Consider the following 13844-nt stretch of genomic DNA (forward strand, 5'->3'; position numbering starts at 1 on the left):
GTACCTGTCAGCAGCAGCCTGTACTGAGGGATCCTCTGAACTGGCTTCAGCAGGTAGTGCTTGAGGGCCAGGCTAGCACAGCGGGGGCTCATCTGAAAGAAACACCCAAGCTCAGCAGGGACCTGTGGCAGCCAGGGCCTCCAGCAAAAGCCAAGGCAGTGCCAGAGAGCTGCTGACCTCTCTTCAGCAGCTGCTGCTGCCTGAGCCTCAACCAAGCACCCCCCGGTGGGAAGTGAATGCAGCTGAAAGCCTGCAGCAAGCACTCACAGGCCATGGATGCCAGAGATGCTTTTGCTTATGAAGAAGGGAGGTGAAGCTTCTCAGGAAGGAAAGGGCAGTGGTGAGGGCAAGATGCTCCTCTGCAGGCCCTCTTGGTGTCCATTAGGCAGCAGTGCTCAGGGCAGGTTTGATTAATCCACACCTCTCAGTCAGCACAGAAGAGCCATGCTCAGAAGGGTCAGTTATCTTGAGCTGGCACCTAATGTGCTCCTGAAACACAAAGGCCTCAAAATGGCCTTTCTGACTCTGCCTCAAGCTCTGTCTCTGCCCACTGGCTGCAGCCCTTCCACGCACTTGTCAGCCAAGAGAGCAGGGAGCACCCAGGGCAGCCCATGGCAGGAGGCAATTGCACACTGGGGGTGGATCCTGTGCTGGGGAGCTTGCACCTCCTCTTCCAGATATTCTTTCCAGGCACTGGAACAGGCTGCCCAGGGAGGTGGTGGTGGAGCCTCCCTCCCTAGAGGGCTTTAAAAGGTGCCTGGATGTGGTGCTGAGGGATGTGGCTCTGACAGTGGTGAGCTCTAGGTGAGAGGCTGGACTTGGGGATCTCAAAGGTCTCCTCCAACCCCAGCAGTTCTGTGGTGCTCTGCTTTAGGGGAGTTGTGTAAAAGTCTGGCAGTGCTTTGGGGGCCACGAATCAGCTTTCTTCTGCTTGCTGAAGGTGCTGGCTGTGAACCTCCCAGCAATGTGGGGTGAGAAGATTCACCTCTCACAGCCCCCAGCTGCCATGAAACACCACTCCTGCAGGTAAGCTGCTGCCCTGTGGTGTGCTAGGGAGGTAAACCTGCTGGAAGTGGGACAGCTGCTCAGTGCACAGCATCACCAGGGGACAAAGCTAAGGCAGGAAGGATCTGTGGTGCAGTTCCTGAAGGCTAAAGCCCTGCATCACATCTCACAATGGTAGCCAGAAGCAGAAGTTACTTCACACAATCCGAGTTGCTGCCTTTCTGCCCCTACCCTCAAGCCAAGACTGCAGACAAAGCCCCACCCCCAAGCCCCAAATCCCAAGCAAACTGAAGAATAGCCTCCAAAGCCTTCTGGAGGAGCAGAGAGGAGCAGAGTACCTCGAAGTCCTTGACCACTGTGGCAAACCCTGCGTTCTTCTTGCACTGCTCATCCAGCAGGGCAATGTTCTTATCAAACTCCTTGATGTAGGTGGAGTACATCTTTAGGTAGGGACCCTTCTTCACAAATATATCAGCAATCCTTTGGTGGTCAAGCCTGGAAACAACAGGAGAGTCATCAGGAAGAGCTAAAACCAGCACACCTGAACACCAGAGCAAAAGATGCTCTTCACAGCAAGGTGTGCCAGTCCTGGTCCTGAGCAGAAGGCTCAGCAGGCAGACCCCCACCTCAGCAGCTGCTCTGGAAGACCCTACCAGGCACATGCCCAGCACACCAGTCTCAGGTGACAACCACTTCATGGGCAGCTCCTTGCAATGGTCTGGAACCACTGAACCCCTGCACTACAGGCTGGGTGTCACACACATTGCATTGGCTGGCAAGGGACCCCCAAAGGTCCTCTTGTCCAAGCCCCTGCAGGCAGCAGGGACAGCTCCAGCTAGAGCAGGCTGCCCAGGGACACAGCCAGGCTGAGCCTGGATGTCTGCAGGTTCAGAGCTTCAGCCACATCCCTGGGCAACCTGTTCCAGTATTTCACCACCCTCACTGTGCAGAGCTTCCTCCTGATGCCCAGCCTGGATGTCCCCATGCCTGCACGGAAAGCATGGCATCACAGTCCTCACCCACTTCAGTCCCTCTGTCAGTGGGCTCTGTCTGCCTGCAGCCACCAGTGCACCTGAGAATGGATGCAGTGGGACTATGGCTGTGGGCCAGTGCTGTGTCTGGTTAGCAGATCTCAACCACCTTTCACAGCCAGGCAGGCTCCAGGCCAGCCTCCTTTTCCTCTCCTGAAAGCAGTGCCCTGGCCGTGCCCACACAGGGGCCAGAACTCTGAGTCAGAAGTGGCATTGCACATCACCAGGTGTGACTGCTAAGATCATGCCCTGGCTTGCTGTCTGCCCCTCTCTCCACACAAGATGACCTTGGAGGGTCCCTTCCAACCAGATGCACTCCGAGTATGCAAACTCCCCCGAGCTGCCTTCTCCTCATCTGATCGGTGAGAAGTGCATCTAAGGTGGTCGACTGTCTCCTGTGCTTCCAGAGCCAGCCCTGCCACTTAAGGAGGCTCACAGAACACGAGGAGAAGCCAGACCCAGCAGCCCCCAGCCGTTTCCCCGGGGCGAGGGCAGCGGTGCCCCGGCACCGATAGTCACCAGTGAGCCAAGCGCTCCTCCAGCTCCCGCAGCAGGTCCCGGTTGAGCTCGTACAGCTGAGGTAGGTAGTACAGGATCTGGTTCAGGACTCTGTCCTCGATCACCGGCTTCCCAAGCTGCCTGGAGGCATGTGCCACAGCGTCCCGGAAATCCTGCAGGCAGAGAGAGGAGAGAACCCTTCCCGTGAGCGCAAAGCCCCCGCGGCGGCGGCAGCACAGCGGCGGCGGCAGAGCGGCGGCGGCAGCACAGCGGCGGCAGCACAGCCGGCAGCGGCGGCGGCGGCAGCAGCACAGCAGCAGCGGCAGCAGCACAGCCGGCAGCGGCGGCGGCGGCAGCAGCACAGCGGCAGCAGCACAGCGGCGGCGGCGGCACAGCGGCAGCAGCACAGCGGCAGCGGCAGCAGCACAGCCGGCAGCGGCGGCGGCGGCAGCAGCACAGCGGCAGCGGCACAGCGGCGGCAGCACAGCGGCGGCAGCACGGCCGGCGGCGTCCCCCTGCCGGCGCTCCCGGCGCTGCCCCCGGGCAGGGCAGGCACCGGCTGCGCTCTGCTCCTCTGCAGCTTCGGCTGGCTCCCCCGGGACTGCCTCCATCCCCCCGGTTGGAGGCTGCAGCCTTCCTTTCGTGCTCCTTGTGTGCATAACGGAGTTGTTGTTCGTGATTTTTACAGCCTGCCCTCGGGACGCGCTGGTGCACGGCAGGAGGGGACCCAGAGAGCCTCGGGCTGCAAGGGGGGTGCCAGCCCCCAGCATCTGCTGCCTAGCAGTTGGGGCAGCAAGCAAAACCAGCTGGTGCCAGCACAGAATGGAAGAGGGCAGATTGAGACTGCAGACGAGGAAGAGATTAACAGTGAGGGAGGGGAGGCTCTGGCACAGGCTGCCCAGGGAGGCTGTGGCTGCCTCCTGCCTGGAGGTGCTCATGGCCAGGCTGGATGAGGCCCTGAGCAGCCTGGGCTGGTGGGAGGTGTCCCTGCCCATGGCAGGGGGTTGGAGCTGGCTGAGCTTTAAGGATCCTTCCAACCCAACCCATGCTGTGACCTTATCTGAAAACCATACTGGGTTTTACAGGTCATCCAGAAATATCCTTTTGGAAGCTGTGGCTCTTGGACAGAAAGCATGGCCACAAAGATTACTCCTGGTAGTAGCAGCTCTTCCACAGACAGAAGTACCACCTGGCAGAGAGATGCAGTGGCAGCAGAGGGGAGCCTTCAGATGTCAGATGCTAACAGTGATCAAACCCAGCGTTGGTGCTCCCTAACACTGCACAGGAGGAGTCAAGCCCTGCTCACCTTCCAAGCATCTTCTTACACTTATGCTATAAGCAGCTCCCACCAGCACAGAGCTGAGGCTCACTGGTCCTCTCCAAACCCTGCAGAGCTGAAGCCTCAGCCACACACAACTCTGCCTGGCCAGGACTGTACCCGTGTTGAACTCCCTGAGCACGAGCAAACAGAGTCTTGAGAAGCAGCTGAGGAATGCAGCATTGCCCTTGAAAGCCAACACTGTGTGAACTGGCAGAGCAGCAAAGCAAACGAGCTGGAGGCCTCCACACTGAGTGAGGGCAGCAGGGGAAGAGACTGCTTGGAGCAGCTCTCTTTGAGCCTGCGATCGGTCTGAAGCTGGCAGCACAGCCACGATCTGGAAGTCTCCTGGAGAACAACAAAACCCCAAAGTGACCAAGAACCTGTTCCAAGGCCAAATGCTGAGCTCTGTTCTGAGTGTGCAGGGGGTGCAGAGCTGCCTTGGGAAGGCTGCAGGTTGGGAAGACCACAATGAACAAACGAAGCTTCCTTTCTCCCTCCCCAGCTCCACTGCCACAGGTCTGCAGCTCCACCTCCTCACTCCAGCATCTGGCATTATGGAGGGTGTCTCACACTTCAGCCTCAACTTTCCCCCTGCCCTCTCTCCTCATTACATCAGCTCTGGGCAGCTTGAGCTCCAGACACACTTTCTTGCTCGGTGACCCTCCGGGTCACGAAGGCGACGACCGGGCAGCACCGACAATGAACTGCGAGGCGCTGGAGGGGCGACGGCTGCCGGGGGGGAGGGCTGAGAACTAAATAGCAGGGAGTTAAGGAACAGATGGCCTCATTCATATGGAAATGCTCTGGTTTCCATCCTCCGGGCAGGCTAGTGACACACGGGTTAACTACCAGCTGCATCTGCTGGGCTTTCCTGACCCCAGGGCATTGCTCAACACTGGAAGGACAGAGGGAATCACAGCGGCCCAGCTCCAGCCGGGCACTCCGGCGAGCTTCGTGCAGAATGCGTCCTGGTGCTGTGCTAGCATCCTCTCTCCCCCCGGGGCAGATGCACACACACCACACTGTGTGCGCTCGGCCACGGCAGGGAAGAAGAATCCTCTCTGAGACCCAGAGAGCAGCAGCTTTGCCCGCGGGGCAAGCAGCAGCCCAGGCTTCCCCCGGCCAGAGCACACGGGGGAGCAGGCAGGCAGGTCTCAGCAGCAGCAGCAGATAAGCCAGGAATGCCATTTGCAGCGCAGAACGTTTGCTTAGCTTCCAGGGAGAGCATGCAGAGAGCCTGCAGGATGTTTTCCAGCTACAGACTGGGGTTTCCTCCACCAGCTGGATCCAAAGTCCAGCAGCCTGAGGAGGCTTTGGATCGTGCCACGAAAGGCTCTATCATTAAAACGTCCAAGCCAAACTTTGTTTCATCAGCCCCACAGGGGAGGAAGCCCTGCAGAGAGGAAACAGGGCAGAAAGATAAGGCTGAGCCTTCAAGTGATGCAAAGCAGGCTGCTGAACAACCAGAGGGCTACACTCCAGCCTGGGGTGCTTCCCCTCTCTGATTCTCAAGCCTTCCCCACAGAAGCACTACAATGCATTTGCCATTTTGTCACCAGATTCCAGCTTATTTTTAACCTGGCAGTGGGTGTGAAGTGTCATGCCAAGCTCATCTGGAGCTGCAGCGAGGAGCTGGAGGCAGAGAGCACTTGCCCGGGGAGCAGGGGGGAGGGAAGGCCAAGCTCCTGCAGCAGGGCTGCAGCTCAGAGTGCTCACACCTGCAGGACCTGGCCTCCAGGCAAAGCAACGACTCCCTCCACAGCACAGAGCACAGGACAGCCCTGCTGCAGCCACCAGGCACAAGAGATGCCAGCTTTGAAAGCAGAAGTTTCACTCCAAAGGCATTCAGAGGACAGCTCTGGGTGCAAGCAGGTGAATGGCCTCAGAGCAGATCTGCACCAGAACCAATTCCTTCCAGAACTGCTCACTGCTAACCAAAACCAGAGTGGCTGCTGCCAGTGACACAACCATTGCCCTGGTGGCTGCAGGTGGCTGCAGGAGCAGATGCAGATTACAAACCCCTCCACATCTCACACTGCCAGCTGCTGAAGAGCACTGCTGTCCAAAGACAAGCACCTGAGATGTCCTGGGAATGACTGAGTCTGGAGCACTCCAGCAGCAGCCCTTTACAGGCACTGATTCTAAAGGAGCCTTGCCACCTGAGCTCACCAAACCACTCCCAAACTTGCTCATTTCACTGGAGTAAACCATTGGCAAGTCCAGGCAAAGCTTTCCCATGCACAGGACAGAAACTAAGGGCTTCTGCTGGTTCTACTGAATCCCAGCTCCTTAGCAAGATCATTTCTCCTTCCAGAAGCAGGGGAGGCTGCTCTACACTTTCTGAAGTGCTGCTCTACAGATTCTAGCTCTATACCATCTTGTGCTCCAGTAATCATCACCCTGCTGAGGTCACCTTGTACTGCTTAGGCAATCAGCTGTCTTTCTGATCAACACCTAATGTGCTTCTCCTCCTGCCCAGCTGCTGTGATTTCCCAGAGCAGTTAATCACTTGCATTTTTCAGGCACTTAGTGGTGCTCTGTGGAGGGGAATCTCCTGGTATGCATTCCCTGCCTGGAGTCTAGCTGAGAGGTGTCCCTGGGCATGGAGGGGAGGTTGGAGGAGCTGAGCTCTGAGCTCCCTTCCAGCCTGAGCCATCCTAGGATTCCCTGGCAGCTCTCTGCACTGCTGCTTGATAAAAGCCATTCCCCCCTTGAAGGTGTTCAGGGTGGTACAGATTTTATCTACCCTGTCAGTATCTGGGGAGGACACCACCATCCCTGCTTGTTTCCTCCCACTCCCCCTTAAGCAAGCAAAGGGCCACAATCTCTGCAAGGCTTCTGATCCCATTGTGAATCATCTGCCAGCAGCCCACACACTTCCCCTCCTGACTCACTCCCTCTCGGCTCTGTCCACGGCAGGACTCCCAGAGCACAGCTAAGCAACCTGCCCTGTGTCAGCCTAAGGAGCAAAGGGACAAGTTCAGCTGTAAAGCAAAGCAGGCATGGAGCAGTGGGACCCTGGGCCAGCTGCTGCTGGGTGAAGTGCACCTCCCAGTAGCTGAAGGAAGGTCATTTGCAAGCCCAAGCCCCTTGCAAGTGTGAGTGGAGGAGAAGGAACAACCTGCTCTGACTGTGCTCATGGATTTCACCCCTGAGCCTTCAGCCAATGTTCATCTTGGATCACTCCTCCTGGAACATACCTTTGGCAAAGCAAAAAAAGAAGCCCTAATCCCTTCCTCTGAGGTACAGCTCCCAGCTAAATGCACCTGCAGAGAGCTCACACAGCAGTTCCCTTCCAGGGGAAATGTGTGCTTGTGCTTGGACTCCTTCCAAGGAACACAATCACACATCCTCTGGGCAGGAGGAGGGAAGGGGAGGACAGTCCACCCCCTGGGGACCACAGTCCACCCCCTGGGGACCACAGTCCACCCTCTGGGGACCAGCCAGGCTGCCTTATGTGACACACAGCTGCTAGGAACAGCCACAGGCTGCCCAGGGAGGTGGTGGAGTCCCCATCCCCCTGTTTGGATGAGGTGCTGAGGGAGGTGGTCTGAGAGTCATGTACAGGGAGATGTTAGTTATGGCTGGACTTGATCTTAAGGTCTGCTCCAGGCAGGCAGTTCTGTGATGCTGTGCAGGCAGCTCCAGAAGCTGTCATCCATACCTGGCTCACAGCACAACCAGGTTGTGACTGCTGCCCCCCAGCTCCTGAGCTCTGGCTGAGAGGAAGTGCAGACCCTGCCAGTTTTCAAACACTTGAGTTCCACGACTTTGTGCTCAGGTAGGAAAACCATCTCTGGGTCTCCAGCAGTATCAGCTGGTTGATTTCCCCCAGCCATCAGCCCTGTGAGTGTGGCAGGTGCCCAGAATGTTTTTGCAAGGAAGAGGCTGGGCAGCAGAGCAGGATTTCCTTCCAAGCCAAAGCGATTTCGTTAGCCTGCTCACCGCGAAGCTGCAGCTGCAGTGCCTCATCAAATGCCTCAATCAGCAGCTCCAAAGCACTGCCCACAGGCTACACATTTCCTGACACATCCACTGCACACTTACTGACACATCCAGACAGGTCCAATGCTGAGGATGAAGAGGAGGAGCTGGAGGCTGAGAGTCTTTTTGACAGGGCAGTTTTAAGCCAGGATCAGAGGCCAGGATTTCCTTTGCTCCAAACCCCACAGCCATTTCATCCCACACTCTGCACACCAATCCCCTTTCCAAACCCACTGTGAATGGTTTGTTTCTCTTTTCCTGGCCACAACACATGCAAACTCTCCATTGGTACAGGTGCCTTAAACTCTACAGCCTTGCAAGTCTCTTCTGGAAATGCCAACATGAAACTAGGAGCTCTGGAAGGGCACACAACAGAGAAGAGGGAAGATGCTCGCCCTCTTGTCTGCCTTCTCAGTGAGAAGCTGATCTTGTGGCTGCAGGAGAGGTGGAGGTGCCTCCTGACACCCTCCTGCTTACTCTCAGAGTCCTACCAAGGACAGAACAGGGATCTAAGTCAGAAGTGCTGATGGAAAGGACCAGGCAAAAGCCCTCAGGCCTAAGCTTTTCTTTGCTCACACAGCACAAAGTTAGGCTCTAAGCCCTGCAGTGGAGGAAGCCATCCCCCAGAGCAGGTTCCTCTGCTGCCACAGAAGCCTCACTGCTCATCCCACAGCAGCAAGGGGAGGGTGGGAGCCCAAGGGATGGCGGAACAGAGTGGTGGGGGCTGGCAAAACCACAGTTTGGAACACAAAATGCCAGCAGAGAGGCCAGGGCAGGCCCCCCTTAGCAGGCTGCTCTCACTCCTGCCAAGCAAACATCCCCAAAGGGTTGGGAAGTGCCAAGGGCACGGATCCTGCCTCACTGCTCCAGGAGAACCAGGTGCTTTGGGGGCACAAAGCAGTTCAGCCAAGCTTGCTGCCCCTACTTACCTGCTACATCCACCTCAGAGCTCTTTCCCCCCTCCTTTTCTCTTGCCCTCAGGCTAGAAGCAGCACTCTCCACATCCTCTCCAGCCCTTGGTACCCTCTGCAGGCCATGCATGATCCACCCCCCAGGGAGGCACACAGATGAGGTGGCTAGATTGAAGCTGCTTTGTTGTCAGGATTTCCTAGAGGCCTTCTACTGGCATCTTGTCCTCCCAAGGAGCATCACAGCAGTTCCAGAGCCACAGAGAGTCCAAGACTCCATCTAACATTTGATCACCCTGCTCAAGCAGCCCACTCAGCACAGGTGCTTGAGAGTGAGTGTGCAAAGCCAGCTGAGTGCCTGATCTGTTATGACCAAGCTTGGCTCCCCCTGCAGAAGTGTCCCCAAGTGCTGAGCTTCCTGCAGACAGATTTGTGTGCTGTCTCCCACAGGAGCACTCAGGCAGCTCACTTACAAAGGGAGAGGGTTGGCAGCCTGGGGTCCTGGGAGAGCTGCTCCACCTGGCCTGACTCAGTCATCAGAGAAGGAAAACATGCTGCCAGAAATCCAGTGCTGCTTGTAGCCACTTTGCAGTCACATTGCCACCTTCTCACCTGCTTCAGACTCCACTCCAAATGCTCTAAGCACTAACAACTAACAGCCTTCTTCTCACAGCACCACTGCCATTCCCTGCCTGTCCTCAGAGCCATGAGCTGCATGGCAAGAGACTGAGGAGAACACTGCTGAAGTCAGAGCACTGCCAAAGGAATTAGGCACTAAATGTTGAGTATTTTATTACTCAAAGAGTGGTCAGGGGCTGGCAGAGGCTGCCCAGGGAGGTGGGGGAGTCTCCATGCCCAGAGAGGTTCCAGAACCCTGTGGCCATGGCAGCTGGGGCCCTGGTTTGGTGGCCATGGTGGGGTTGGGCTGCTGGTTGGAGTGGGTGATCTCAGAGAGCTTTTCCAACCCAAACCATGCCATGGCTCCATGATTTACTCTTTGGAATACAACTAAGATGGTTCAGAAGGTGTAATGGAGCTTCTCCTGACCAGTCAGATCTTTACTGTGGGTAAAAGAGCACAGCCTGGCACAGAAGCTATTATGCCAAAGTGGTTCAGTGCAGATGACAGCTCCCACCAGCCCAGGCTGCTCAGGGCCTCATCCAGCCTGGCCTTCAGCACCTCCAGGCAGGAGGCAGCCACAGCCTCCCTGGGCAGCCTGTGCCAGAGTCTCACCACCCTCACTGGAAAGAATTTCTTCCTCCTCTCCAGTCTCAGGCTCTCCTCTTCCAGCTCCAAGCCATTGTTCCTCACCCTGTCACTCCCAGCCCCTGTCCAGAGTCCCTCCCCAGCTCTCCTGGAGCCCCTTCAGGTACTAGAAGGCTGCTCTAAGGTCTCCCTGGAGCCTTCTCTTCTACACTCTCTTCCTTTAAGCAGTATTTAAGCTTGAAACAAGTACTGGAAGCCACAATGAATATAAATGGTACTGGCCCCCACTGCCTGCCTCTGCCTTTAAAAGCCAAGCTTGAACAGAACAAGGGAATCAATTAGCAAAATGGAAGGCAAAAGAGAAAGCAGCAAGTGGTGTGGTGAGCTCTGTGCTTCCTGACAGAGCTCTCTCATCACAGGGCTGGCTCCACTCATCCCTGAGAGCCTTTGTTTCCTCTTCCACAGAATCTGCTTCTCCAGAGGGCAGAGCAATGCATCTGCCACACTGCTCTGCTGAGACCTCCCCTGCTGTGTGCAGCTCTGGAGCCCTCAGCACAGCAAGGACCTGGAGCTGATGGAGAGGGTCCAGAGGAAGCCATGAGAATGCTCAGGGGGTTGGAGCAGCTCTGTGCTGGGGACAGGCTGAGGGAGCTGGGGGTGTTCAGCCTGGAGAAGAGAAGGCTCCAGGGAGACCTAATAGCAACCTTCTAAGTACCTGAAGGGGCTGCAAATAGGATGGAGAGAGACTGTTGGCAAAGGCCTGCAGGGAGAGGACCAGGGGCAATGGCTCTAAGCTGGAGAAGAGCAGATTTAGACTGGATGTGAGGGACAAGTTTTTACCAGGAGGGTGGTGGAACCCTGGCACAGGCTGCCCAGGGAGGGGCTGAGGCTCCTTCCCTGGAGACATTCAAGGTGTGGCTCAAGGAGGCCCTGGGCAGCCTGATCTAGTTGGGGATGTCCCTGCTGAGTGCAGGGCTTGGACTGGATGAGGTTTGGAGCTGCCTCCCAGCCCAGCCCATTCTATGGCCTGCTTGCACCACCACCACTTCCACTGCCCAAGGAGAACACAAATCACTCAGCTGCACTCAGCAGCATGGCACAAGCACACCTCACTTACAGCTGGGGAGAAAACACCCAAGGGAGAGCTAGGGAGAGCCCAAGCTCTCACCCCAACAGAGCATGTGCCACAGAGGAGTGCTCTGCACAAGCCCAGGGCCAGCCCCTGCTGCAGAGGTGCTACAGCCACAGCTGCTCCTGGAAAGCAGAGCACCTGCCAAAGCACTGTGAAAAGATGCATCCATCACTCTGGCAGCATAATTAAGGCTAATTAGTCCAATTACCCACAGAATGGGTGAATTTCTAAAGGTGGGCTGCTCCTGCCTCCCCTCCTTCCCCACCCCCCAGCACTTCCAGTTCTTGTAAGCAGAGATTGCATTTCAGTTGCTGGGGCACAAGCTGGCTGCATTAACCCGATGCTGCCTGGCAGGGATCAATTCACCTTCCACCTGCAGCGTTAATCAATGAAGGAACCACCACAACAGGAAGCCAGCACACCAGGGCTGAAGCTCTGCTGCATGTTTAGCTTCAGTGTTTGCAGGACACCAACAGAGCAGGGGGGAAGTCACAGTGACCACCAGCCCTAGGCACAGGACTGGCACAGCTTAAGCACAGGGAAGGAGGAAGGTCTCCTTTGCAGGGGGGTGGGGTACTTACAATGTGTAAGAGCTTGAGCACATCCACAAACCTGTCAGGAGGAGGCAAGAAGAGAAAGCAGAGAGTTACCTTTGGGTTGCCCAAGTCAGAAAGCCACTGAGAGGCTGCTCAGCTCAGCACCACACTTACACTTTCTCTGAGCTCATGATCTCCTTGGCGATGTGGTAAACCTTTGTCTTCTTCCCAGCTGCCTTACCCTGCAAACAGAATGATCTGTTAGACTCAGCACCTGCTGAGAGTCCAGAGCCACTGCTCCACAGCTCTGCCTCCTGGTCTGTACTGCTTTGAGAGCTGCTGGCCTCTCAGGAGCTGTGAGACAAGCAGCTCAGCTTCCTCCCCTCCAACCTGAGCCCTCTGTGCTTCAGACAAGCTGATGCTGCTGGCACTGTACAGAGGAACCTTGGGGGCACAAACCCTAACGTGGGCAAGGCTGGTCTGGAGTTCTGCTTCTCCTTGGAAGGTGCAACCAGGCCTCAGGGGCTGGAAATCAGCCCTGGAGTGACAGTCCCAGGTTACACATTACCTGGCACACATCTGTTTGCATACACTCATAGGTTATTCACAGCATTATCAATACACACCAGGCCACACAGCTGCAGGCCTGCGTGTCAGCAGGCTCGAGAGCTGGTGTCTGTGTCACAGTCACACTCACAGCTCAGACTGGAGTTTAAACAGCCCATAGGAGTTTTCCATTTGAATTTAGAACCCCAGAGCTGGCAGGGCTGGAAGGGAGCTCCAGGCTCAGCCAGCTCCAACCCCCTGCCATGCCCAGGGACACCTCACACCACAGCAGGTTGCTCACAGCCACCTCCAGCCTGGCTGCAAACACCTCCAGGCAGGAGGCTTCCACCACCTCCCTGGGCAGCCTGTGCCAGGCTCTCACCACCCTCCTGGGGAACAACTTCTTCCTCACATCCCACCTGCATCTCCCCACTTCTGGTTTGCTCCATTAATTGGCAATTTGATTGACAACACCAACTCCCCAGAGGAAAAGTGATTTCTGCCTGCCTGCTCTGCATCACCTCCATGCAAAAGGCAGAGTTCAACTCACCTGCTACCCAGACAGCTGCACACACACCTAAAACTGAGCTGGTTTCCAAAGTCCCCACATGGATCCACCCAGGGAGGGTCAGGCAGGATTGCAACTCCCACCCCCAGGGCCCTGCAGCTCTCCAGAGAGCACAGCTGGCAGGCTCCTGAGAGAACTGACCTCCCAAGGACCTCAGTTATGCAGAGCAGGGCAGCTGCCATCACTGGAGGTGTCACAGTCACAAATGAGATGAGAATCAGTACTTAGGGAGGATGATGCTAACCCATTCCAAAATGAAACATCACAGCCTGCTTTCAAGCCCACCTGAAAGACTTTCCACATGCCAGCTGTCACTGGAAAGGCTCTCACTTTGCATTTGCCCAGCCCAGGATGCTTTTGGCCTAGGTGTCTGTGTGAGGAGGAGCCTGCAGGGGCAGAGCTGGGGGGTACAGAGCAGGCATGGCACGGGGAAGGAGCCCTGTCACACCTCCAGCAGATGCACAGCATCCAAACAGCCAGGTGCTTGTGGGAAGCACAAACAAGCTCCATGTCAACAAGAGGAAGCATGTTTTCCCTGTGAGGGTGACAGAGCCCTGGAGCAGGCTGCCCAGGGGGGCTGTGGAGCCTCCCTCTCTGGAGCTAATCAAGACCTGCCTGGATGTGTTCCTGTGGGATCTGCCCTGAGTGATGCTGCTCTGGCAGGGACAGGATGAGCTTTCCAGGTCCCTTCCAGCCCCTGACACTCTGTGACTGTGAAACCCAAGCCCAGCTGCTGACTGCTGCAGAGAATGGGCTGCTGCCCCCTCCCCTGCAGCTGCTGCCCCCTCCCCTGCAGCTGCTGCCCCCTCCCCTGCAGCTGCTCTCCCTGCCAGGGCGCTGGGTGCTCGTCCCCAGCTGGGCATGCTGCAGGCAGCAGCCAAGGGCCAGATGTACACAGCAGGCACTGAAGTGCTCCAGGAAAGCTGCCCAAGCAGCTCTGGGAGGGTGATGCTTCCCTGTAAGGCACTGCTGAGGAAGGCTGAGGGCATCTCTAGAGGCAGGCAAGGTAGGTTTGCTTCATGCAGGTGCAGTCCTGCTTAGCTCCACAGAACAAGGCTTTGCCTCTCGCCTCTCAGATGATTTGGTTGAGTGACATTCAGGTCTGACAC

General features: G+C 56.7%; 1 protein-coding gene across 1 annotated transcript in view; it reads right to left on the reverse strand.

Moving 5' to 3' along the window:
* Positions 1-13844, reverse strand: part of FGD6 (FYVE, RhoGEF and PH domain containing 6) — a 71313-nt gene that overhangs the window by 19240 nt on the left and 38229 nt on the right. The window contains exons 4-8 of the mRNA XM_068142853.1: positions 11796-11863; positions 11667-11697; positions 2556-2707; positions 1344-1500; positions 5-92 (exon numbers count right to left, since the gene is read on the reverse strand). Of these exons, the coding sequence (XP_067998954.1) occupies positions 5-92; positions 1344-1500; positions 2556-2707; positions 11667-11697; positions 11796-11863 (496 nt within the window). The remainder of the gene's footprint in view (positions 1-4; positions 93-1343; positions 1501-2555; positions 2708-11666; positions 11698-11795; positions 11864-13844) is intronic.

Source organism: Melanerpes formicivorus, unplaced genomic scaffold (genome assembly GCF_026170545.1).
Source record: "Melanerpes formicivorus ecotype bairdi unplaced genomic scaffold, bMelFor1.0.p_v2 SCAF_8, whole genome shotgun sequence".
In the NCBI taxonomy this organism is placed as follows: Eukaryota; Metazoa; Chordata; class Aves; order Piciformes; family Picidae; genus Melanerpes; species Melanerpes formicivorus.